We start from the raw sequence: 26,684 nt of genomic DNA, 5'->3' as shown, positions 1-26,684 counted from the left end.
GCAGCAGGAAAGGCGATCTCAGTGAATATGAGGGAAAGTCACTTGGCCCTGCTGCATGAAAAACCCTGTTATCTGCCCAGTGCAGCTCAAGCTCACTGATTGCAAGGCCAATATGTAAAATGTTTGTCATTACTCTCCTCAGTTATCAAGACAGACCTTCTCAGAGTATATACTTTCCTTCCATCCAGCTCATTAAATATCAGTCCTAAAAGCAAAACATATGAAGTGAGAAAGAAACAGCCAGCTCACTACTGAAATAAAGGTTTAATTGGAGTGTGCCAGCTGAGTTTCACACACATGGTCAAATATTACTAATGAAAGGTTGCAAATATCTCCCTTCTTCCCTTGAAATATTTCAAATAGACTGTCTTTTAGGGAGTGAAATCCAGTAATTAGCCCAGGCTTTAAACCACAAGGACTGTAAGGAATTGACCACAGAGCAGAGACCAAAGATCAAAAAAAAAACCGATTAAAGCAAAAAAAAAAAAAGGAAAGAAAAAAGCAAAATCAGTAGGTACAGTTGCAGAATTTGATGTTTCACAAGGAAACCCTTAATGGATGCTCAAGAGCATTGCTTCCAGCTGCCTTAAGAGCCTTGTAGAGAAACGAAAACAAAATTACCTTTATTTCACAGTAACAACAAAAGTCAAAGAATTTCCAGTATTGGATGGTTATTGATTGGAAGAACTTTTTACTGATTTCATTTAAAAACTTATTACAGCAGAGTTTGCCTTCTTGATTTACACCTACAACTGCACTTGATGACCAGAGGGGATGAGATTTTAGCAACTGGTCACTGATTTGCACTGCTCAAGTTCATGGTTGTCACAACTCTGTTCTAGGCAGATGATAACCTATATGAGCAATGGAAAGAAAAAAGGATGGCAGAATAATATAGAAATTATGCAAACACAAGAGTACATGTTTAGGCTGTGACACACATTCTGATGGGAAATGCAAAGGGAGACAAGCAATTAGATGTAAGGCTCATGGATTTACTCCTTTTCTATGTGTTTTCCTTAATTTCTTCCCCTCAAATCCCTTCTTGTCTGAGCATTCCTCAGTGTCCTACAAGAGTTACCAGGAAAAATTATTCCCTTCCTTCTTAAAGTTTTCACATGACAGCTTAATATTCCCACTGGATATTTATAGAATAATTAATGAATAACAAAAGTTGAAATTCGGAAAGGGCTTTTAAATAATCCTTTCCATCTCTCTTTGCCATAAGCAGAGCACTGCAGTCAAAAAAGCAACAAAGAAAGTTGGCATTTTTGCAGCCTAAAACATGATTGAATGAGAATATTGAGATGCTCTAAAATATAAATCCTGGAAGAAAGTATGGGCAAACTCTCCCTGATGGACTCCCTCATTTCTTTGTTTTGTTTTTTTTTTGTTTTTTTTTTTTGGTTTTTTTTTTTTTTGTTCCACTTTTGGTGCTGCTTTGTAGTTATCAAAAGCCACTTCTTGCTGGCAATGATTATTCTCACACAATATCATAGTTTAGTCTTATGTTTGCCTCTGACATGCAGTCTGCATTGCAGCATCTTCCATTTACAGCTGTGGCCCAAGAGCACCGTGAGATTTCCTGTTCTCTTGTCTGCAAGAGATACACTGCAAGGCAGGCACCACAGAACTGATGAATAGTTACTGGTAATTCAAATAGGATGGCAATTTTCACTCTAACCTACTGTCTTCAAGCCCTACAAAGGCTAGCACTGCCTTCAGAAGCACTGTTTGAATTGTTCCCCTTCCCTGTGATTATAGCCAATTCTGTTGGTAGAGAATTAGCCTTATTAGCCTCCATTAAAGCTATTACAGAAACATTTATTGTTTAGCACATCTCTCCTTTCCCTGTAGCTGCAATGCTGATGTGCAGATAATGCTGGTCTCATTTATTACTTTTTAGTTGGCATCCCTTTATCCATCTCTCAAGGGAAGTTTCCTAACTGAGCTCCAAGATCCTGGTCATACCAGGCTTTGTAATAAATAGGATTTATGGGAAAATTTAAGATTCTTCTTGTCTTTGCTAGAGACTGCCTACCAACCCTACTGAAAGACTCATTTGTGATTTGCTGCCAAAGGATTAATTTTCTACCAGCACAGGTTCAGGTCTATTAGCAAAGACAGGATGTCTTGACTGTTGTGTCTGTGCCTTAGATAGTGTTTGCAGGAGCTGGTGTTCTTGGCTAATGGACCTTGGCTAATGAGATTTTGTTTCAAACAAAGGCTTTCTATGTTTTACCTTTGCATCAGTCAATTACAGTCTGGCACTTGTTTCTCATCAGCTGACTGACTCTATTTCTTAGCTTCCTGGGGAGATAGTGGATCCAAGTGGGATGAACAGCAAAGGAGGGATTTCCCTGGCTGGAGCTTTCTGCTGTGCCTGCTGTGAGCTGAGCCCTGGCTGCCCCTGTGCCTGTCAGGCAGAGCCCCAGCAGCCCAGGTTCACCCAGCACTGGGGCTTGCACAGCCAGACTGAAGATGCAGAGCCACACACAAGGGCTGGACAGCCTTGCCTTTCAAGCACAGAAGTGCAGAGCACCAGAACTATCAAATTAAGCATCATCAGAGAAGCACAGCTCAAAGGCAATTATGTCCTTAAGCACATATTGCCCTTCCCTCTGGGTGGAACCCAGCTGTGATCCAGAGCCAATGCAGCGTTTTTCTCCCCAAATTCTTCAGTCTTTGCAGAATCTGGAAGTGCTAAGAGCCCCTGGACTTCTATTGGTCCACTAAATCTGGAGGAGGAGGGATGAGGTCCCGTGGGTTCAGCCGGGCCACGAGGCACACGTCGTAGCTGTCGTGCATGAGGACGTTGGTGGCCACCACGTTCCACTGGTTCTCCCACGTGTCCAGCTCCAGGATCTCCTTGGAGATCACTTCGTGACGAGCTGAAAAACAAAGGCAACAGCAGCAGGAGGCAAGTCAAACAGGATCCAAGAGGTTTGGGCAGTTGTTATTAAGACCCTTCTGAAAGGGGAAATTAAAAGGTAATTTCTGTGGTACCAATACTGTGAACATACAGCAAATTAAATAGCGCAGATGGAAATCTCCACAGTGCAGTCAGTCCTCACACTCTGGGTGCCAGGTGCAGAGACAAAAGCATCAAGTGCTCCATCTTTGTACAAGTATGCAGGTGGCATTTTATCCTGCAGTCAATTGTCAGATGCTCATCTTTTAGAAACTGAGAGTTGCCTCTTGTTCACAAGCATGCCTGCATGCAGTGTGTTCTTTTCTTTGCCCCAGCCAAGATGCAATTCTCAGGCTGCAGAAAGCACACCAATACTATGGCTTTTCTTGGGTCCACAGTCTGGACATCCTGTGATTTAGGGAGAAATAAAGACAGAAAAAACCCCCAAGGCTCTAGATGCACTTTAGATGTTCTGAAATGCTGAGGAATTTGTCATGGACAGGCAGGTTAGAAGAATGTCATTAAATCACAGCCAACCTCCAGACAAGAAGCTTTTTACAAAGACAAACAAAACATAAAACAATCACCATGAGGCAGAGAACCAGCAGTGCTATATCAAAATTCTTAGAAGACTACAAACCCTTCCTTTGCTAACAACAGTCCTGAGCTCTGCAACAATTTTTACTCAAAGCCAATCTTATGTAAAAATAAAACCATCTTTCATTTCTGCTCACTTTTTCTTTTCATCTTAAAGTTGCTTTCTCACAGCAAGTAACTTTAGCCTAAGTTTTCCTTGCTTTAAGCTGAGGACATGCACGTGCTTTGCTGTCAGATGAGCCTCAGAAGAGATGTTTTAAAAGCCAGGTCTCAGACTTCCAAGGACAGACACTTCACAGGTACCAGGATAAGAACCACCACAGCAAGAAACATTGAATACTCAATGCTGTGTTATTGAGCCTTAAGAGACTGGTGACAGGATAAAATTTACAGGCTTCAAAATGAGATTCCCATTCAGCTATCCCTTATGGGAATTTTTAAATACAAACCCCCAGCAACAGCCCTATCCCCCGTCTACCAATTGCACCTCATGGTTTGGGCACTGCCCTTATGTGTAACGGAGCCTAAAGGATTGAAGAAGGGCAAAAGAATGAAAGCAGAAGAGCACCCAAGAGACACAGATTGTTCCTCATGTTGGAAACAGACCACATATTTCTCCAGAGGACAGCAGCCCTGGGGCCTGAGTACAAAATTGGTGTTGATGTTATAATGATGCAGTGTGGTGGGATTGAAAATACCCCCCTGCAGGGAGGAGCCTTGGGATGTGGGGAGGTCAGATGGAAACAAGGCTTCTCCTCCCAGGAAAGGCTCCCTTCCTGAGTGGGTACAGGACAGTTCTGTTTTCAGCAGGTCCTGAACATGCACAAGGTCTGTGGATGCTGCACAAGTTTTGTGGACATTTCTGCACATTTTTGTCATGCTTATCTAAGGAATCCATTCACCACCCATTCACCATCACCCTCTTTCATCTGGATACAGGAGGGCAGCACAGCTTTTCTACCCCAGCTTCCACAACCTGTTCTCATTTTCCCCCTGTTATGTCACAATTTATTGTGGTGTAATTTTTGTAGGTCCAAAGCCAGACCTCTGGGACTCTCATAGATCTCCACAAGCACAAGCCTAGCCTACTCTCCAGGAGCTTTGAGCAAGACTGCAGGACACAGTCTCATCTGAACAGTCTTTGTTCCATTCCTTTTTGTGAAACAGGTTATGATGGACTGCTTATTGAACCTGGGCTTTATAGGAGGAAAATAATACATTGGAAGGCTGCAGCCACTTAAGACAGAAGACAGCAAACTGCTAAAAAAGCCATTTACACGTGAAGAGAGAAGACACAACTGAAAAAGATCAAACAAATAACATGTGCCACTGCCAGCAAACTCCTGTGTGACCCTGCAAGAGTGAAGAGGTTTTTCCTGAGGCAAATGCAGGAACACAAACAGACCAAAGCTGTGGCACAGGAGGCTCCTGTCTCTGTGGTTTTTTTATTAGATCATCTCTTTTATGCAATAAATTTTTATGCCTGCATTTTCTTTGGCATGCATGATGGCAAAAATGAGACAAACACAGGAAAAATAATCAAATGCTGGAACCAAGACATTCTGTGAATGATTGCAAGACTTCAGAAAAAGAATTCATAATTAAAACATCAAAGGCAGGTTCAGCGACCCTTCCTTACAAGCCTTGCTGTGTTTTTCCTGACCTGGGTGACTCTCAACCTTTATGTCCCTTGTTTCCCTTTTTCTGTGGGATATTCTGACTGGTTTTGTTCCACATTAGAAATTCTGCTTTGCAGCACAAGAGTGTTAGTTAACTGTTAACCTTTGGGAGATAAAAAAGAGTCAAGGGAAGCAATAACTTCTCTAGTCTTATCTCGTTTAAAGGAAATTAAGCAGCACCCTTTAGATGAGAAAGTTCATATGAGGCAAAACACTGCTCAAAATAGTCATACTTCAGAAAAAAAAATTACACCTTTTCTATTTAAAAGAGAAATGAGTTGAAAACCTTCAATTCTCAAGCCTTCTTTTAATCATATCTTTTCTTGGTAAAAATAACAGAAAAAGTGGTGCTTTCCAAAGAGAATAGCACCTTTGATTCCAGGCTATAATGCTGGATTTGGGCTGTAATTCCAATAAACATCTTGAAGGTACAAACAATTCCTGATTCTTCTTCATCGATTTGCCTTATTTAATTGCAATTTTAAGAAGGCAATATCATAGCAGATTATTTTGCTCACAGGAGAATCATATGACCTCTACAGAATGATATTGGCTGTATTGCAGACATTACCTTTTAAAAAGCCACCCCACACAACTCTCTGTCCTCAAAGCATTGTTCTGCCTCACCAGACAATCACCTCCCCTAATGAAAGGGTTTCACTCATTTTATTTCAACAGAATGAGGCATTGTTTTTCTGCATATTCTTGTTTAACCATGGGAAGTTTTAAGAAACTTTCTTACACTGTGTTTTTCTGCACAGGATTTAAACCACTTTAGATTAGAATTATTCCAATTGTACAAACCTAACCCTGATGCAGATCCTTTTCTAGCAGTAAAACAATGATTTATTCATACTCAGGAAAGAAAGAGGATAAACCAGCAAAGGAATCATTAATCCCAGTGTAACTTAATCCCCACCAGAAATGGTGGGGTGTTAAAAAGAGTCAGAACTCTTTTGGTAGAGTTTTGCCTTCTTGATGTACAAGTGCAGACTGAAGGTTAACAGTGACCCTAGAAATCCATCTCTTCTCAGTGATAAGACTGAAATTACACCTGAAAACATTCTATTTATGAGAGTTAAAACTGTATTTTATATATGCAAATACAGTAGTCAAAGCAAAACTAGTTTTAAGATTAACTTTTATATTCTGGTCTGCAAACAAAACACATTTTCACATCATGTTTTTCTTTGAATGTGCAGAAAGAGAAAGAACAAAAATATTAATTTTCAGTAAGTGATTGCCTGCCTTCCATATACACAATCGTGTTTTTTCTTGGAAAGGTTTGTGACTCACTCCCTAAATATGGCCAGACTTCATTTTATGCCATAAGTTTTCTCATGCCATTTGAATCAGGATTGAACATAAATCAGGATGAACAATTCTTGGAAAGACACACAGTATGACTGCAGGCAACATAAATATTTCATCTGCTTTTTCATCTGTTTTGTTGTTGTTGGTTTTTTGTTTTGTTTTTTGGGTTTTTTTGCTTTGTTGGGTTTTGTGTCTTTGTGGGTGTTTTGATGGATTTTTTTTTTTTTTTTTTACCACATTCCAATTCTGATTTGGAGGCTGGGAATCAAAGAAAAACTTCCCGTATTACATTAGTATTTATTACCACCTTTTTGGACCTTTCTTTCTCATTTGTAACTGAAAATTCAGGTACAATTGTTAGGTTTTGAGTTGAGAGGGATAAAGGGAGGCAGATGTAGAAGAATTAAGGAATATGCTTAGCAGGTAGAAAATCCATACTCCATCCAGGACTACTAACCACACAGCTATTACACTTGTAAGCCAAGATAAATAAATCCTTTCTGCTGTAGGCTGCTCATTGTCCAGAGGATTGAACTTTAAAAAAAAAATCATTCTGAATTTCCATTCACTGGAGGGAAAATCTATGGCAAGTTTGCTGAAATGTGGTTGATATTTCATTGTTTCTTGCAGAAGCCCATTGACATCAGCTGGGAGGTTTGCTCCAGCAGAGGAAGCAGAGGGCTGGGGACAGCGAGAGCAGGTGCCAAGCCACAAGTCATGGTGCCTCTGCATCAGTGCAGGGCAGAGAAATAAAAAAAAAAGAAAATAAAGTATTCTGGGACAAGTTCACCTGCCTTCTAGCAGTGACAGAGCCACACTGACACACTGTTAGATGGCCAGCAGCACCTCAGCAACTTTATCCAGAGCAGGGCCACCTCGTGTGCTGGGAAAAGCCTCAGTGTCACATCTGTCCTTGAGCCCTGTGCCCTAGGACATCCTCACAGGCCACCTGTCCTGTCTGAGCTCCTCCTGATGCTGGTTCTCAGGCTGACACAACCTTTTGTCCTTCCCAGTTTGAAGGCTTCTAATATGTGCTGTATTCTTTTGCCGTAGATCAATTTATATAAATAAATTTTATAAAAAAGACATCCAACCTGTGGCAGTTGGACTGCTGTTTGGTCTCATCATGGAAAAAAAGCACCTGAATATCACAAGGTGCTTGCCAATTCAACAGTCCTTGAAATATTTATTCAGGTGTTTCTTTCACTTGTCTGCCCAGTTCTTGTCACCAAACAGCCACCCAGAGCTACCTTGGAGCAGTTCAGCCTCCACTGCTGGTTTGTACCTGTTTTTGCATGCCATTATCTGCACCAGAGAATGATTTCAAACACATGGGACTAGCCTCTGCTACTTATCTTCCTCACCACTAATAGCTGCTTCCATAATTACATGAGGTGGAATTAGGTGACCTGGGAATTCATATTTGTGTTGCAATGGGATAGAAGTGCATTTAGATCATTACTACCAGATGTCCTGGCTCCTCATTTGCAGTAGGAAAAATAATAAGTTCATTGAGTCTGTGGCCTTCAATCCCATTTGTATGTGTGAGCTGCTCCCTATCTCCACCAGTGAGACACAGGCAGCACCCTCAGGAGGTCAGGGCCATCCATCATCTGTGCCTGTGGGCAGGAGCAGGCAGAGAATCCACAGGAGAGGAGCCTGGCTGGGCTGTTTGAGGCTGGCCAGGTGAGGTGCCCAGGCAGTGTGTCCCACCAGACACACCCAAAGCTGGCAGGAAGGTGGGGGCTTCAATTCACCACTGTGGCACCTTGCTGTTTCCCCAGCACCTGCATGGAGTAAGGTAAGCTATTCATTCTCATAGACAGGTCCTCTCTCATCCTGCCTGATCTGATGAGCCACCCATTCACTCACAAATCAGTGGATACGAAAATTAAATATATATATATATATATAAAGAATGGGCTGGTCTAGAGAAGGGAGCTCCAATTCAGTTGCTCTAACTGTTATCCTTGGGACTGACCCAGCTGCTTAAGCTTTTAAAATCTTTCCAGATTTTGCCTGCTCTTCATGGCCAAGGCCTCTTTCAGGCACAGTCTCACAAGCAGGTGATAGCAGGATCCCAGGCTACAGAGGCAGCAAATCAATGCAATAAGAATTCATATGGGTAAAACCAGCAAATCAGAGTAAGAGCTGTTTGGCTTAGTCCATCCTGAAATACTGTTTCTAAATGCCTTACAATAGGTTCATATATAATTTATAGAAGATATAAAACATGTTTAGACTGTGCACAACAGTTTTGAACACAGTTGATGTCATACATGGCTACAAGCCATGTTTCTAAACAACCTATTGACCTTTTCAGCAATTAATTAAAATGCATTAAAATATCTATTAATCATTCATTAACCCTTTATAAACAATAAATGAGCCTCAGTAAGAAGCAGGACTGAATAGCTAATACCACTTCCAGAGAGTGAGAAGGTCAAATTTAGATGTGAAATGAGCAGGTGCTGCTGCCCAGCAATTCCCCTGACCTGATTTGGCCTCATTTATGGCAGCACATTTCCAGCTAATGAGCAGGGTAGATGAGCAGCCCTCCCTGGGCAGGCAGCATTTGCAGGGGTCTCTCCCAGTGCCAGCAGCTCATGCTGGTGCTGGGGGAGAATTTGGTGAAAGGGGGAATTTGGTGAAAGGTCAAGCTGCGTTTTTTGGGGTGGATGAAGCTTGTGAGCTGCAGAGCAGTGGCAGTGCCTGCAGCCCTGAGCAGAGCAAAATGCAAGGGCTCTGAATCCCTTCCATTGGTGGGAATATTTATTCTAATGGCAACAACTGTGGGCAGGAGAACTTTAATTATTCATCTGTGCACACTAAATTTTAACAGAGGGAAACAAACAGTGCTGCAGATAAGGAGCCCGGGGTTTGAACCTCTGCTTTATTTAGCTGGGAACATGGGAAGGTGCTGGAGAGCCAGGTTTTGTTCCAATCTCTCAACCCCCAAGCTTCACAAGTGCAGTATTTACTGTGCCAGACTCCTTAATATGTCTATATTTAATTCCAGTAATGTTCCATAACCACTATAATAAAAAACAAGCACTAGAATGATTCTCCATCTAAATCACATAATGGAGGAGACTAAGGGGAACAGCTTCCATGGGAGATTAGTCAAAATAAATAACTATTAAGTTAGTCTGCTATTAGGAGTGGGCAGTGTGGAGATAAAAACTCATTAGCTCAGCTGGAATATAGTAATTACTACACAGTTCTGCACTGCTGCAAGCAGGGCTGCCTCTATTCCAATGCATGGATTGCAGATAATGTAAATGAGGAAGAATAGACTAGAAAATTAATCCACTGTAAATTTTTGTTTTGTTTTGTTTATAAGAATCAAAATTAACACAAGTAGCAGGACTCTGTATCACTGTCACCTATCCTGGGTAACAGTTGCAAGCACAAAACAATTTAGATTCTTGCATGTCTATTTCATAGATATTTCTTCCCTTCTCCCTTTTTCTGGCTGTAACACTATTCAAGATAAAAATTCATTTCTACTTGATATGAGTAAGTAAATTAAACTGGATTAAGCAGATCTGTACCACATGAATCTACGCACATTCCAGAAAATTTCAACATATATGTTAGGGAAGTACATTCACCTCCTCTGCTCTAAGCTACACAGGAGGGAGATGGCAAAACTGCCAGTTCAGAGACAGCGCCACAAAAAGCCCCATTACCTGCTGAAATTATGAGACCTTTTAGGGGATATGTGCTGCTAAGAGCAGATCTATTCAACATTTCATAATTTGCATTGGGGTGCTTGTACCTGTACTTTGCACATCAGCTGATGTCACATGGATGACAGTATCACAGTACAGGTGGCATTTTAATTAACATTATAGAATCATTTAGGTTGGAAAAGGCCTCTAAGATCACCAAGTCCAACCATTAACTCAGCACTGCCAGGCTACCCCTAACTCACATCCCTCAGTGCCACAACTACATGGCTTTTAAACACCCCCAGGGATGGTGATTCCACCACTGACCTAGGCAGCCCATTCCGGTGCTTGACAGTGCTTTAGATGAAGAAATTTTCCCTCATACCCAACCTAAACCTCCCCTGGCACAGCTTGAGGCTGCTTCCTCTCTTGTCCTGTCACTTGTTACACCTGGGAGAAGAGACTGACCCCACCTGGCTACAATCTTCTTTCAGGTGCTGTAGAGCCATAAGCTCCCCCTGAGCCTCCTTTTCTCCAGGCCAAACACCCCAGCCAGTCCCAAGGAGGTTTGTGCTCCAGCCCCTTCCCTAGCTCCCTTGCCCTTCTCTGGACACACTCCAGCCCCTCGATGTCTTTGCATAGTGAGGGGCCCAAAACTGAACCCAGGATTTGAGCTGTGGCCTCAGCAGTGCCCAGTACAGGGGGACAATCACTGCCCTGGTCCTGCTGGCCACACTGTCACTGATACAGCCAGGATGCTTTGAGTTAAAAAAACCCAAAAAACAAACCAATAACTCAGCTCTGGATTTCAGTTTCCAGACAGTGGGACCAACACCTATAGCCTGAAACTAAACCTGCAATCCCCAGCCACCAGATACAGCCTACAAGTGACAATGACAGCAGATGACATGGTCCCAGTAAGCAGGCACACACCTTTTGTTTCATTTCTTTAACCAGAAAAACATTTATAGTGCTCAGAAGCACTCAAAAAGAAAGGGAACCTGATCTGGCAGGCATTTTATAAGGGTGTAATCCTGCATACCTGAAGAGCTGCTCCCCCTCCATCAGGGAGCCACACTAATGAGGCTGCTTCTGCTGGGCACAGGCTGATGTCAGTAGCTGTCAACCTGTGCAGCTTGACAGGTTTTTGTTCAATGAAAAGAAAATAAAACACATCAACAAGAGCACTGTACAGTCAGGCTGCAAAGGCTGGTTTTAAATCCACAGTTACAGCAGGAAATGTGGCAGTATTTTAGCAGAAATCTGGCTCGCTGTTGCACACTGAGCTCTGCTGAGTATTCATACTTGGGGTAGTTCTTTCACTCTGTGCTGAACTATAAGTCAATGGAAAAAAAATTAAGCATGTGTGATTATCTTGATGAATGTTACAACAGTGCTAGAAAATGACATTTGTGACACAAGGCTTCATGAGCTGGAGCTGAAACAAGCAGGTTAATGGCTCCAGTTTACCATGGAAGTTTTAGTAGAAAATGAGCTAATTTGTATAAACAACTGGACAACAGATGAAGTTTTAACAATCTCACTAAGGAGGAGACAGATTCAAAACAAGAAGTGTGTTTTTTGGGTACTTATGACTGTAAAAACGTACAAATTAATCAGCTAGTGATAACAATACAGAGGTCTCAGATGTTTGCACCATCAAACCAGACACCAAGTTCTTGATGTCTTTGCCCTAGGTAAGCCAAATTAGGATCCCTCACATCCTGATTTAAACATGAAGCTTTAAAAGAAGGAGAGCTCCTCTGAATTCTGAATTTCTTTCTGCTCCTTCAGAGCAGATATAAAGCACCAAGGATCTGAATCTCCCTCTGAAGGGTCTGTGGTTCTCCATCTGCTGCAGGGAGCCCAGGGTTACCAAGGTCTTAATGTAGGCACTGCAGAGAAGTGTCTGAGCTTCAGCTGCATTAACCCCCTCTCCTCTTCCATGGCCAGCTTTGAACAAGCTTCTAACCTGAGCAAGCCTCAGCAGGAGAAGCCTTACAAGCATTACCAACATATCTCAACATTGAAAAATATTCCTTGCAGTTCAGAGGGAGCTTGAACCCACTTTGGAGTTCACTCATCTCCTAGAAGGACTCCCATTGCTCCTGTCATCTGGCCAAGCTGACTTCCCTCTTGAGTAGCTGCAGTTTTCCTTCCTTTTCTCCTGGGGATGATGTTAGGGCTGCACCATTTTTCTTCCCTTCAGGCAGACAAGGACTTGTGACAGGCAATACATATGAAATGGGAATCCTGCCATCACAAAACTTCAGTTGTCACATGGGACTCAGAGAAGATGGTAGGTGAGAAGTACTTATCCTTTCTTCCAAATTTAGGGCCCTTTAAGCAGTTAACAACTGCTTTTCAGCTTTGGCTACAGCATCTCTGGGCTCTAATGATCCACTTAGGTCTCTACACATGCAGGAAGGCATAGAGAGCATGACACATACCAGTCAAAAATTAACATGAAACAATGTCTTTACCAAGTCAACTTCCTGCTGGATCAAGAGTGGGTTTAAGCAAATGCAAAGGCAAGTGAAGGCTGAAGAGATTATGACAGATCTATAATATACTGGGGGTTAGTTTCAGCCCTATAGGCTAAGACTTCAATTGCAGCAGTGATTTTGGCTTATTTTCCTTTTTTTTTCCTTTGCTGTGCTTATTCTTGAATGATCACAGCAGTCTTTTGGCATTCAGCAGGCAGAAAACCCAAAGACTACAGCTGTGCTTCCAGCTTGTTCCAAGAACTCCAACTGGATGAAAATAAATTACAATGTTTTGTAAAATTGGAATATCCTCTTTCAGTCACATCCCTCACAAAAACCAAAGTGACATGCCAAGAAGCCCAAAGACCAAAACCAAACAAACACATCCTAAAATAATACTATCTTCTACTAAAGCAGCAGAAGCACATGCTGTTCTGTACCTTGAGGCTGCTGAGCAGCTGTAATTGTGAAAGTGCAGGGTCAAGGCACCCTCTCCAAGCTCCCATGTGGCAGTAATAACCCTCCCTCACTCCAAAGAGTAATAACCCTCTCTTCATCAGGCAAGAACCCTTTCCAGCATGCAGAGAGCATGTGGCCAGGGAGAGAGGCCAGCCAGGTGACATCTCCACCCTCAGCTCACGGCCTCTGCCCATCCTTGTCTTGATAATGGAGCCAGAAGCTGTCATTGTTGTGACCACTTAAAAAGCCCTTTTCCTGTACTAACTTGCAAGTCACATTAATCAGTCTGTATTTAAGGCACAGGTTCCTCTCGGCTCCTAAACTATGTGGATACTCTTGATTTGACAGTGAGACTGTTATTTTGGCTGCCTTGTTAATGACTGCCTAACAGCACAACTACACACCACTTCTTTACTGGTGCACAGAATGCACACATAGGGGGTCAGAATTCAGGTTGCACAGGTAACTGCAAAACTGGCATTTTGTAACTTTGACTTCTTGTTTTCTAATCTAAATAACACTATTAGTACAAAAGAGTTCTATACATAATGATACAGATTGCAATTGTAGAGGAGGAATCAGGACCCCATTGAGCTGGTATTGTACAAATATACAAAAGACAGCCTTCTTGAAATCCACAGGAGGACTTTCAGCCTCTCCTAGAACAACCACTCTTTATACATGACTCAGTGACAGAACGTGGTGGCATTGTACAGAAAGTGTTTTTTATGGCTCTGAAGTTACACTAGTCAGAAAATCTCATATTAATCTGTTAGTCATCTGGAAAAAAATTGCTTCATTTTTCACTGTTAATAGAGTCATAGAGTCATCAAATTGTTTTGGGTGAAAAAGACCTTTAAGATCATCCAGTCCAACCATTAACCCAGCACTGCCAAGCCCACCACTAAACCACGTACCCAAGCTCCTCATCTACACATCTTTTATCTCCCTCCAGGGATGGTGACTCAACCACTTCCCATGATTAGCCTTTTGAAATTTTTACCCATTAACTTTAGGCTCTTTCATAATGTTGCTGAGAAAAAAAAAACACAACTAGAATGGCATGAGGTTTGCTATGGAAACACAGTGATTTGTGATAAGCAAAATTTCTCTGATGTCACAGAACTTCCATCAGAGATGACATGGAACATGCCAAACAATTCTTTTCAGGAAGCAGCGTCCTCAAACAGCAGCAAATGAAAGCAGAAGGCAAGTTGTGAACTAGCTGATGAAAATCATCATTCTAAAATAACAGCATCTTTAAGTTTAGACATTGTTATACAAGTAAAACTGTAATGAGAAGGACAGGTCTTCCCAGTGATACCACCATTCCTGATCAACAGTGAGGCTGACATGATATTTTTTAGCACTGGATAACTGCTATTGCTATTGCTATCTGTGCTATTGCTTTCTCCTAGAAAGGCATTTGGGGTGGCAGCTGTATGTAGCAGAATTGTTTCAGTGTGCTTGTTTTGCAGTCCTTTGCATTTATAATGAATAAAAATAGGTTATATGCACTGGAAATCTAGATAAAGCTAAGCAAAGTTGGAAGGAAGAAGACTTAAAAGAAGAAAGGTGTCCCTGGGGCTAAGATTATTTAAAATCACCAGATCTGGAACTTCAGTCTTTTTGTATCTCGGTTCCCTACCCAGGGCTCTCATTAAGTACACAAACTTTTTCAAAATTGATTACAAAAAGCATGTAAGTACGCAGGCAGAGTGAGATAACATGGTAAGGACTGATGGACAGGGCCTTAATCTTCAACAAATATGCCCAAGTTCTCTAATGTCCATAAAACACTAAGCTCCTAATTTCTGTAACTTTAAATGTAAATCCAGAATAATTCTGATGAAGTTTTAGATTTGGGCAGGTTTAGAAACTGATCAGAAACATCCTTAAATTTTTGTGCTTTGTTAAGGAAAAAAAGCAAAAGTCAAACAGAACCCAATTCATATTGACATTAGGAGCTGGCAGTCCAAAGGGCAGAACCAGGTCTGTGACTCCAGGGCATGCCAGTGCCACCTGATAGGGCTGATCACTCACCAGGTCAGTCTGTGCCCAGTGGAACTGATTGTAACTACACAGAGCATGCTGGACTCATTTTAGTACCTGCTCCATGAAATCCTCCACAGAGGTACAACTTCCCCTCCACGCAGCCTGCACTGGTGGAGTTGGTTCGTAAGGAGAGGAGGGGAGAAGGCAGAGGGGCTCCATCCCTCCAAAAGTCTCCATCAGGGTTGTAAATCTCCACTGCATCAAGGCATTTCCGTGTCTGTCCTCTGTCATAACCAAGGCACCCAATTCCTCCTGCAACAGACACAAAGGTGAAATGTAACAGTCCCACGTTCTGCTGTGAAATACATTGCTGGCTGCATTCTGTTTGCATCCTCTCATTTCCCACTCTTTCCTCTTTGCAGCTTCAGAAGTTTGTGAGAGAACACAAATCAGAAGCTACAGCACGTTATCCACAGACACCAAAGCAAGATCCCTTCTGAAGTCTCATATCAAAGGAAGGACAAGCAGAATGCCTTCGAAACACAAAGGTATTTTGTTCTATTTTCTTCCCATATGGTAGAAATTGTCATAATTATTTGTTCTATTTGCTGGACAAATTGCAATGGATGAAAACCTATTTTTCAAATACTGTTGTTGGATTTGACCCTCACACATTACTAGTAATTATTTGCATTTCTTGGTTAGTTCTCTTCAATGTTATACCTATCTCTTATGCTAAATTACACTTATTTCTTAAAGCAAATACAATTCCAGTAACAAACCCATTCAACACACAGGAGAGCCAGCTGAGTTATTAGCAACAAGCCCTACTGTTGAGTGGCTAATTAGGGTGCTTGAAGTCAGTATGCAGTATTGAAACAGATCCCAGTTTCCTTTTGCTGGGACAGCCTGCAGGTGTACCTGAGATCCCTATGCACACTGGAAACACTGGCAGTACTTTGCAAACTCTGCCTTTCCAAATCCCTTCCAGCGACCAAATCCACATTTTGAATTTGCAGCCTTTGGTTCTCAGGAATTAATATGCTGACATCCTCCCCATGCAGGTTTTCCATCTGTGCCAATGGACACAATAGCCTGTAATGAGCACTGATGGAGTTCTTTTGTGCATGTGTGTGTTTGTGGCTACTTTTAAACATGAAATGGCTGCAATAGGCAAGCCATTTCCACATGGAGGCTGGCATTCCAGATACACGTGTGAGGCTGCTCAATTGTGCAAATCCAAAATGCATTGTAAGCATGTAATTATGCATATGCAAAAGGAAAGGACTGCAAGTGCAACCTGTGCTGGTTCAACTGCTTTTAAAATACATTGTCCCTAGTGCTGCTTAGCTGGTCTGTCAGAGAAATGAGCCCCTATTGCTCCAAGTTTTACTTGTATATGATTTTCCATCTACCTCTTAAAATGGACTGTGTTATTTTTTAAATATCTTGTGCATTCTCCAAAAGTGTTTGGAAGAGGAAGCTCCCTATAAATGGGGACTGCAATGCTCCAAATTTGCTAGCACTGTGTTCCTGATTTGCATTTTAGAGTCAGGCAAATATAAAAATCAGTTAAACCTGTATCAGAGCAGAAAAATTAGAATAAAATTCACTGTCCATTAGCAGCAGGAAGTTTTCCTCTGGCTAAAATTAACAGTATTTTATTTTGTTCAATATTTGAAATTGAAAACCTTCATCAAGTTTGGTTTTCATCTCCTTTTCCAGCCCAGGGAACCTTTACTTGTCCCAATACCCACCAGCAAGGTCCTTGCAGTTGGTACTAGATACCCCTTAGTGTGTGCCAACACAGGGCTGGCACTGAAATATGCTGAGTGTTAACACCCTCAATTAAAGCAGCATTTGCTCTGATGGGCTCCTCTTCTGAGGCTTGATTCACCTGAGAGCTGAGGTGGAGATTAACTGTGGTCATGGGATTTTGCTAATCATTTCCTTGTCAAAAAGGGAAGCATCACCCTGCTGAGCCTTTCTCATGATGGAGGCTCACTGAGCTATTCCTTGGGGTATTTCAGAATTCAAGCATTTACTGTATTGCTCTTTACACCAGAAGCATTATTCTCTCCTGTGCAGCCTTTTCCTCTACTCATTAATGCCTCATTAGAGAGGTGACACTTTTACAACAGGACAATATTCTCCTAAATTTATCAAGAAAAAATTTAAGAGCTAATCAAATTTTTTAACTGATAAGGCTATTTAATTGACTGCTTATCTCATATTGTTTCTGGATTTTTGGATTGTACAGATCCATTGGCAGATTCATAGAATACAGCATGAAAACAATTTGCCACCAGTTTATGTACAGTCCACAGACAGCAGTGTAATGCAGAGAGATTCTCAAGGCAGTTTTAACTGGGAACCAATAATATTAGAACTCCCCACAGACTAAATTGACCCTTTCAAAATACATCTTTGTGGTGCCAGAGACAGATGGCTGCTGGTTGTCAAGCTAGATATTTTTAAATTAGCCCAGTTGTTACTGTACCCCACTGAAGAATATGCACTCACCCAAAAGAAAAGTCTTCATGTGAAAAATGAAAGAGGTTCTTGTTCAATCAGAGGAATAAATGGCACCAGTTAGGGAATGCATGCAGCATGTCAGAAACCAATAACTCAGCTGATTGCCTTATTATTTCAGGCAGGGAGGGGGAGGTGAACAAAATGGCCCTGAACTTCTTTAGAAGCATAATAGCTGTTTATTTCTTACTGTGTTTTTATTGCCATTTTCTAAATAGAGTAACTGTGGGGCAAGGTAACTTCAGAAAGAACACTAATCAGGTACAAAACTGACAAAGCAGTCAGTGACTTTTTGCAAAAAAACCTCACAACCATTACATTTTAATGAAGGCATTCAGCAGCCAGTCCAGGGGATCTCCCACCAAATATTTTTCCTGTATAGTTATTAGAAAAGCAGTTTTCCAGGACCTATTGATGCATCTTTTCAAAAATTTCAGAGCTACTACATTTTCAAGCATTTATGAAACCTTCATGGGGTGGTTTAAGCAACTTATATTTAACCTCTTTTAATCCTGTCTTTATCAGAGACAGTCCTGAAGGTACAAAACATTTCCATTTTATTTAAACCCTGCACAGCTATTTCAGCTAAATCCAATTTCATATTCCATTTATAATGGCAAAACTAAGTTCTCAGCAAATAGAAAGGAAGAAGGAAAAACCAGAGGGGAGTAAAATTTAATTTTCATGCTTAGAAGAAGAGCATTATGGAAAACAAGACATCATGAACTTCAACCTTCTCTCTTAAAGCAATGTTAACACTGCCAGGTTGCTAACAAAGGAACTGAGGATATCAGACTCTCTAAGCGCTGTTTTTCTGTGTTACCAGATGCAGTAGCTGAGAATTACTCCTGTGAATAAGTATATTTTTCCTCTATGGAAATGGATGTCTTAGGACTCTTTCCAAAGAACTGAATACAAAAACCAACAAAAAAAGAGTCTCAAATTTAAAACAATTCACATCTACAATTGAGTGGAAGAATCTCACATTAACCAGGCTATTCATAATCTACAAGGTATTTATATATAAACAATGTGAGATTTCAAATTGGCAGAAAAAGCCCCCTTGCTATGTCAGACAGCTCTGGCCACTTTGTGCTCCATCATTCAACAATTCACATCACCCAGAAGCCACTGGCTTCTTCATTCATTTTTATGGAACCATCACAAATGCAAGTGGAGACACAGGGAACTATGGTTAACACCCCAAAGGTTGTCTTGTTCTCAGGTTCTCTGGATAGAGCAGCTGAAAAACTGAGTTTGTGCTCTGCTCCTACAGGAGCCTCTACACAAAATGGGGCTGACACGTAGGGAGCAAAGGCAGGGTGCAGAAGAGGGCACAGGGGTTTAGGACATTAAGTTTGTGTTTAACTGATACTCCTGGACCTGTGATGCTGCTCAGGGTGATCAAGAGTTGTTGGTGCCCTCAGGGTACTGACAGTGTCATTTTTTATCCTGTAACTGAGTCCTCAGATCACAATAGTGAGCAATATGTGCTCTTAGTAGTGCCTCTTTGAATTTTTATCAAAGGAACCTGGGAAATGGGTAAAAAAAAAAAAGAAAAAAAAAAAAAGGAATTCTTCAACAAGCAAATGAAATCCAAGATTTGTCTCCTGTAAAGTAATTCATTATTAAATTGATCTCTGGAATGCACAATGAATTTAATAGTGCTAATCTCTTATGTAACATTTCCCTTCATTACCAGCACTCAAGCTGAGTCCCAGCAGTTCTATTTCTCTCTCATCCTCTGCTAGGCAGGGCGGGATGGCAGAGAAATGAGGGAGTCATAAAGCAGCCCTGGCAGGCACTTCCAAAGGTGAAACCAAGAAGCAATGTCATCCTTTGCTAACCCAGAGCACAGCAGATGAGGTAATACAGCTTGTGGAAGACACAAGGGCATAAGATTGATTAGAAGCAGGGCTGAAAAATCAGATTGTCTTCCTAAGCATGGTCAATGTTTCAGTTTCAGCTCCTTTTCTCATAAAATGCCTTTTCTGACTTCCTTTGAAAATACTTAAGTGTGTAGAAAGCAGTTTCAATCTCATCTATCAGACCAATTTCTCTGCCTATTTTTGTTCCTTCCTGCACATGGACACTTTGGAGGCTGTTGCACAGGTACAAAAGCTCAGCATCAGACCCATAAGCTGCTACTTGTCAGAAGTCCAAAGCATATTTATAAATAGACATGTTTATTTTAAAAGAAAGTGTTTTTCAAATGCACAGTTAATATTCAAGCATGAAAGCTAAAATGTTTCCTTCCAGCTCCTCCTACACACACTTTCTTTTCCAGAGAGACCCCAAAGTACATATTCAAATAAGTATTTTTTGATCAAGACATTCAGTATTTAATTAAACCTCATTTAACTGTTTAAAACTTCTAAAAGAAGCTTTCAGCAAGAGCCCAGGGGAAAATACCCAAGTTGTAAGAGGTAGGATGCCAGTCTGAGGAGGATAAACAAAAATTCTTTGGTTCCTAAATCTTCCCTAATAGGATTTCTCATCTAAGTCCTTCAATACATTATTATTTATAAAGTAGGAATTATACAGCATAAAAGCAACACATGGTTGAAGCTGCCATAGTGATACAGCTCTTTTTTTTACCACTGACCTGTATTTCAGAGACATTAGTTCTACTGAGTGTGTTTTAACAGAAGCAATGAATATGGCATTCAAATGGATTCATTTGGATAAATTTTCCTGATTTGTATGTTGGCTAAGTTTTCAGAGAAGTAGCTGGAAAGGATATTTTTTTAAAGTGAGAGATTAAAATGCATGACCTTAAATAGAGCCCTCCCATCTGGTTTTCTTCCAAAAGTGTCTCAATTGCCTCTGTCATTAAGAACACAATACTGCTCTTTCTTGGGCTTTCCAACAAATATAGTTATGCTCCTGGGAAAATATGGAGAAAAAGAGCTGAGACCAGTGAAAAGAGATGAATAGGAGAAAGGATTTTGAGCCTTAGGAAATGCTGTTCATTTACTTATGAGGATTATGTATGGTGTATAAATAGATGAGAGTCTCTAGGAACATTGCACAACAAACAGACAATTATGGTGCAGGACTGCTGATTAAAACACACGGTACAGGTTCTTAAACAATGCTATTACTCAGACCAAAAACTCTGATCTACTTCTCATTTTCCTTCCATCAGCTTGACTCTACAATAATTCCATTTAAGTCATTAGGGTTTTACATGCTGGAGCTGGCAATTAGTCTGGGAAGGGTTTTTGGACAGTGACTGCATACTCTGTGCTGTGCCAATAGGACTTTTCAGAAATTAACACTTCAAAGGCTAAGCATCAGATTCTGATCTGGGTGAGAATAAAGTGATCTTAACACAACTGCCATCAGCAGACTACTTACTACAGATTTCCACCTACATGGATGACAGCAAAAATTAAACTTGTCTATCAAAGAGTCTGCTACTTTACCTTATTCAAAGCTAATATTCCATCAATTCTTTCTACTTCATTTATGATAGAAAGTGCATTTATACATCACAGACATTAGAGAGGATCAACTTTCTCTGCAATGATTTTTCATCTGTGCTCTGGAGTCCCTCAATGCACTGACACCTGTGCAAGAGATCCTGCTGGAAAGAGCTGACAACCTTACTCCATTTAAAGACTTTGTTTTCAAGACTTGCTTGAAAGAAATCTCTCTCTGCATCACTATGTGCCCAGCTAGAGCTACCTCTTTATTTCATGTTTTTATTCCTGGGAAGCAGGGTGTGGTCCTCCAGGCATACAGAAGATCTTGCATTTACCTGTTTCCACCTTGCCTCCTTTCCTTTCCTTCTTCTGCCTCCAGCAGCCCCAGGTGATCTCCTTAGCTGACTGCAGGATGCCCATGAAGATGTTGCATCCCAAAAGGAACAAGAATGGTAGGAGAAGTGGGGGATCCCTGTGGGAATCCAAGCAGTGCCATTCCATGCTTCTGAACAGGCCCTTCACAGAGTGTCCCCTGGCTGGGGCTGTGCAGGAGCCTGTCAGATGTGCAAGTTCTGTGCACACACACTTCACCATGAGAAACTCCCACTAGGATTAGAGAGCAGAGACCCAACCAAAGCCTCTCTCACACTTACAGCACAAAAGCTTAGACATTATCCCTGAGCTATCTCTGAGGCCACTACATGAGAACAACCTATGATCTATCACAGCTGCGACAGCCACCATACACAGAGTATCCCCACACAAATTGAGAAGATTTCAACCCACACACAGTAACACCATACCTCATCAGGAAGATCAGGTGTCTGCCCATACAGAGCACCATCAGGGCACTTCAGAAGGCTGCAAGGGTCTGTTTTTCTTGTTCCTCAGCCCAGCCTTTTATCCCCTCCTGTTGATGCCCTGCCCCTGTGTGCCCTCTGCTCCCTTTGGTGGTTGGTCAGTGCCCCTGGGCACTCCCTGGCTCGTTGCTGTCAGTGCTGCTCACCTGCTGCTCACAGCTGTGCCCACTGGGGATGATAAGGCTGGACCAAGCCCACCCCAATTACCACACATACCTACAATGATCCTCTTCAGAATGTGTCTTTTTGCACAAATCACACTTGACAGCATCTAGACTCCCAGAGTGCCTGACACTCCTTATGAAGCAGGGTGATGTCCAAGGGATCCACAGCTTTGGGGAGCCTGAAGTGGTTCTGCCACCCTCATGAGAGTTGCTATTCTTTGCTCTGTCACTATCAACCTCTATTCTTTCCATCCCCATTATCTCCTGAACATCATCTCCATGATCAAGCGCCACATCAGCCAGATTAGGAGTATTTTCACTTCCTCTCAATGCCATGAGCTGCCTGTTCCCCCAGCTGGAGTTTCCATCACAATTGTGTCCAGAGGGGAGCTGGACCCACCTCACAGGCCAGCAGCCTGAGAACTCATAAGGTAACATGAGCCTGTCACCATAGATAAACCATGGAATGATTTCTTTCTTTCTGTGTGAGGTTTAATTACAGTTGGTGAGTGTGGGTTTACAGCTGGAGATGGGGCCGTGTGCGGTGTCTGCAGAGTAAGATGCCAGTATCATGTCTGTATCACTGTTTCCAGCCAGAGTTCATTTGGAAATTGCTTCATCACTTTGAGAGGTCTTGGAAAATGCTTTAATCTCTCCACAGAGTTTTCAGACTGTGGTGGTTAATATTTAGCAACCACATTGTCTTCTTAATTTTAACATATAAATCTGTTTCCACCCATACTCTTGCAGGTGGATTTAAACCAGCATATTCAAAGGCAGAATTTGTTGACCAGTCATTTTTGGCTCAGACTTGTCTTTCAATTTAAAAATTAGTTGCAATATTGTAATATTGTAAAATTTCTTCCCAAGAAAACAAGACTCTTGCAATTATATGTGGTCTCTATCTGCAATTACATTATTTTCTCTACCTTACATAGCTTTTGTGCCTGTTGGCCAGTTTCAACTAAATTTTGCAGATTTATGAATGTTAAAGTTTTTACAGGGTTTGTGAAAACTGGCAATGAGGAGGTTGTGAAAGCAGCCCAGACCTAGATCAAAATGTCTTTTCTGCAAGTGATATTCCTGCTACCTGATGGTAAATGATCTGTGTCTGCACTTGCTGCAGTTACACCTTGAGTGGGCAGAGCATCAGAAGGGAGGCAGGCTCAGAAATGTAATGGCAAAAATAACCCAATCTCTCTCAAAAATCTGCTGTTGGGAGCAGTGTGTGAGCTTAGTTACCCTTGGTATAAATCACAAGCAAGTTTGTCCATTGCAGTGAAATTAGCCCAGGTTTACATTGTTAAAACTGAGAACAAACAGTGCCTTTATGAATGTTTAGTTAGACTTAGTGGCAAGAGTGAAGGGTCCAATGCAGCAAACTGTAACCTAAGCATTAAGTGCATTGGTTCACTTAGGAATGGGCTCAGATAAAGACTGCCATGGGAAGGTGTGTGAACCAGCAAAGTGATGGAGACAGAGCAAAACCCTGCTACCAGCTATGTTCAGATCAGATTGTAGGAAAGATTTTCTCTCTCCCACACACAGAGAATTATTTGTACTGGCCAGCAGGTAAGAAAGAATTCAAGCTATTCATTGTTCACCTCCCTGCAGCACTGGCTGCTACACGTACCGAACCAAGGCTTTTTTATTTTTTAATTAGCAAAGTGCTTCTGAAGGTCCACAAGACTAATATTTCCCTCAATGCCATTTAAACAGGCATTTTTTTGGATTTAAAGCTCTATTTTGTGTTCAATCTGTACATTTCATTACTGTAAGCTTTCACATATGCTTCTTGCTTTGTGAGATTTTGAGGGAAGAAAATGGATGCAGTTTTCCCCATTAGCCACTCCTTTTCCCTGAGCCAGTGTCAGGCTTGCTGGGAAGAACATTGTCAATTTGTTTTATCACATGCATCCCAAGGCAGCTGCTTATTTTTGCTCCCTGACTCCCTGTGTCATCACAGCCTTCGAGGTCTTGGTCTGGGAGCAGTTCTTAGTGAGACACATGAATGTGCTGTTCTCTTCCAGCCATTCCAGCTGCTGCCCCATTAGAGCATCAGTGTCAGTATAAATAATTACATGTATTTAACCTTTTACAAAGCATGAAGCCTCCATGTTTTCAAAGCACCTTTGAACCAGGGCAGCCAACACTCTCATTATTTAAGAGCACGCTGACATTCTCTATCACTAACCTTTGACAATAATGACCCAACTTTGTGTTTTCAAACTCACTTTTTCATATGAGCTTCTTTCACCCTTTCTCCTGGTTGTGCCTATGGGCATCTCTCAAGTCACTTAAGAGAAAGAAGTTTCTCTAAAAGAAGACAAATGCAGCATTAAAGCCACTTTCCTCTTCTGCTTCAAAGACACCTTTCCTGCACACCTCCCTTTCTGTATTATGAGCCAGGAACAAACTGCTTTATCCCTGGTATGTAACAACCCAGACAAAGCCAGAACACCCTAATATAGGAGGTATATTAAGCTGATAACACTGTATTCTTGTGTTCACTTTGATCAGCTTGTAAGCAGGAGTATTTGAAGCAGAGGGGATTGAAATGTCCTGAGGTGCTGATAGAATTGCTGCTTTCTTCATACCTAAAGCTGCCCATGAGACCATGGGAGCATGGAAGGGCATGAATCACTCACACCCCACCTGCAGATTGACTGGATGGACTTTTTTCCTTGCTTCCTCAAGAACTTTCCAGTCATATAGCTGTCTACAATAAGATTTTGGGGCAAAAGATCTTGGGGCAGGTAGGAGATTATTGAACTCATTTGCACAAATTGTAAAACATTTGGTCAAAGTACTGTTTTGAAACAAAAAAACTGAAAGGATTCAATCAAAACTTGACAAAAAGAATTTATTTTTTTTTTAATGCACTGTGTTGAGATAGGTGGAAGAGAATTATTCACTGAGTTTTGTCAGGAGACGATGATATTAGTTTTGGGAAATCAAAATTTTCTTTATCCTTATGCCTTTCCTTCAGGATGCTGCATATATTCCTTAGCATTTCATTGCTCACCTGTGAAATGATGCTTCAAGGCTTCTCTACTCACCTTTTAAAATTCCTTATTATTTATGTCACACACTGACACCCCAAAGAAAAATACCTTTGTTGCACAAATCTAGAACACTACGCATTCACATACTTTAACCCACATAAATTACAGAAGGAAAAAATAATGTGGGGAACAAATAACTTTATAAAAATACTCCCCATTTATCACCAGCTATGGTCTATGTACAAATCACAAACAGGTTGGGACTGCTGGGAACGTGCCTTGAGCTGTTTGATTTTCCGGCATCAGTCTCATTACATGGTTATGACAATGGGAAGATGCCAGCAGCTCACATCCCAGGCAGCAGTAATGTTACAACTTACTTTATAAGGTTTTTGACCAATCACACAAGGCAAAGCATACTGACAGTAGTTCTGTCCAACCACTGTAAGCACAAGTACTTTTGGTTAAAATAATGCTTGCTTATTTTGTATGCAATACCTGCTTGTAAGCCTGAAAACACAATGCACAGAGCTCCATTTTTAAGCTTAGAACTTCCTAATATCTCACTAGATATACTTTTCTGCAGCACAGGGAGTTATTCTAGACAAGCAGGAGTTATTCTGGACATTACTCCCCATTCAGTACGAGGTACTTTGCCCTACGGTACATAACAAAGGGTGAGATATTTCACTTCACTAAGGCAAATTGCTGGAAAGGAGAAAAAGTAATGGTCCTATCTGTTAAAGATCTGTTTCCTCTTACCCAAGACATAAATCTCCCCATTGACTACGGCAGTGCTGAAGCGGTACTTGGAGAACTTCATTGGGGCTCTCTCCACCCATTTGTCTTGGCATGGGTCGTAGCAAAACATTCTGTTACTCAATCGATCCGGCTCCTCGTCAGGCAGATCCATCTGCATGAAATATGACAGCCATGTAATAACACAACATTTGGAGCCCTCCACACATGCCTGCAGGCAGTTAATCACAGCAGACAGCTCGGCAGATAAATAGCACAAACACATCAATTACAGCTGGGGGGGATTGTTCTCCCCAGGGTTTAGCAGCACCCATGGCTGGTGGCTGGGAGTCTGCTGTAGAAGGCAAAGGAATAAGTGGATGTCTCTATCCTGCAGCAAGAGAGCCAAATTTAGGGTTAGGGCTAAGGTTCCCAGCTCTGGAAGAACATACCCCCTTCCACAAGGCTGCTGTGCAGTCCTAATAATAATGAAGGAAAACCAGTCTGTCTTTTTTTTCCTGATAAATGTTGAAATCTCTTTCCACTATTACTCAGACTATACCATGAATCTCAGTCAGGTACCTTGCTGGCCTTTCTCAGTCATATGTATATGTATATGTGAATGTGTATACATATATATATGTATATACATACATACATACATACATATATATGTGTATTTATTTATATATGATTATATATCTTATCCTAAAATACATTTGCATATTTATTTAGTCAGCCTAACCACTGTAATGTTGTTGTTCAACAGCTGTAACTTCAATAGTTTTCATAATAAGCTCCTAACCCCCTCGCTATATCTTTGCTGCCATAACACTTTTTAT

The 26,684-nt window shown here is 41.4% G+C and overlaps 2 protein-coding genes across 2 annotated transcripts in view; one reads left to right on the top strand and one right to left on the bottom strand.

The window, feature by feature from the left end:
• Window positions 1–595: 595 nt before the first annotated feature.
• Window positions 596–26,684, bottom strand: part of KBTBD12 (kelch repeat and BTB domain containing 12) — a 40,483-nt gene continuing 14,394 nt past the window's right edge. The window contains exons 4-6 of the mRNA XM_005485406.3: window positions 25,867–26,017; window positions 15,230–15,427; window positions 596–2,891 (exon numbers count right to left, since the gene is read on the bottom strand). Coding sequence (XP_005485463.2) covers window positions 2,722–2,891; window positions 15,230–15,427; window positions 25,867–26,017 — 519 coding nt within the window. The 3' untranslated portion in view covers window positions 596–2,721. The remainder of the gene's footprint in view (window positions 2,892–15,229; window positions 15,428–25,866; window positions 26,018–26,684) is intronic.
• The window catches only part of MGLL (monoglyceride lipase), a 105,389-nt gene continuing 94,016 nt past the window's right edge, over window positions 15,312–26,684 (top strand). Inside the window, exons 1-2 of the mRNA XM_074549789.1 lie at window positions 15,312–15,444; window positions 15,538–15,663. Coding sequence (XP_074405890.1) covers window positions 15,645–15,663 — 19 coding nt within the window. The 5' untranslated portion in view covers window positions 15,312–15,444; window positions 15,538–15,644. The remainder of the gene's footprint in view (window positions 15,445–15,537; window positions 15,664–26,684) is intronic.

This window comes from Zonotrichia albicollis, chromosome 12 (genome assembly GCF_047830755.1).
Source record: "Zonotrichia albicollis isolate bZonAlb1 chromosome 12, bZonAlb1.hap1, whole genome shotgun sequence".
NCBI classification, from domain to species: domain Eukaryota; kingdom Metazoa; phylum Chordata; class Aves; order Passeriformes; family Passerellidae; genus Zonotrichia; species Zonotrichia albicollis.
The sequence above is the reverse complement of the archived record's forward strand: the minus strand, read 5'-3'. Positions and strand labels throughout refer to the sequence as shown.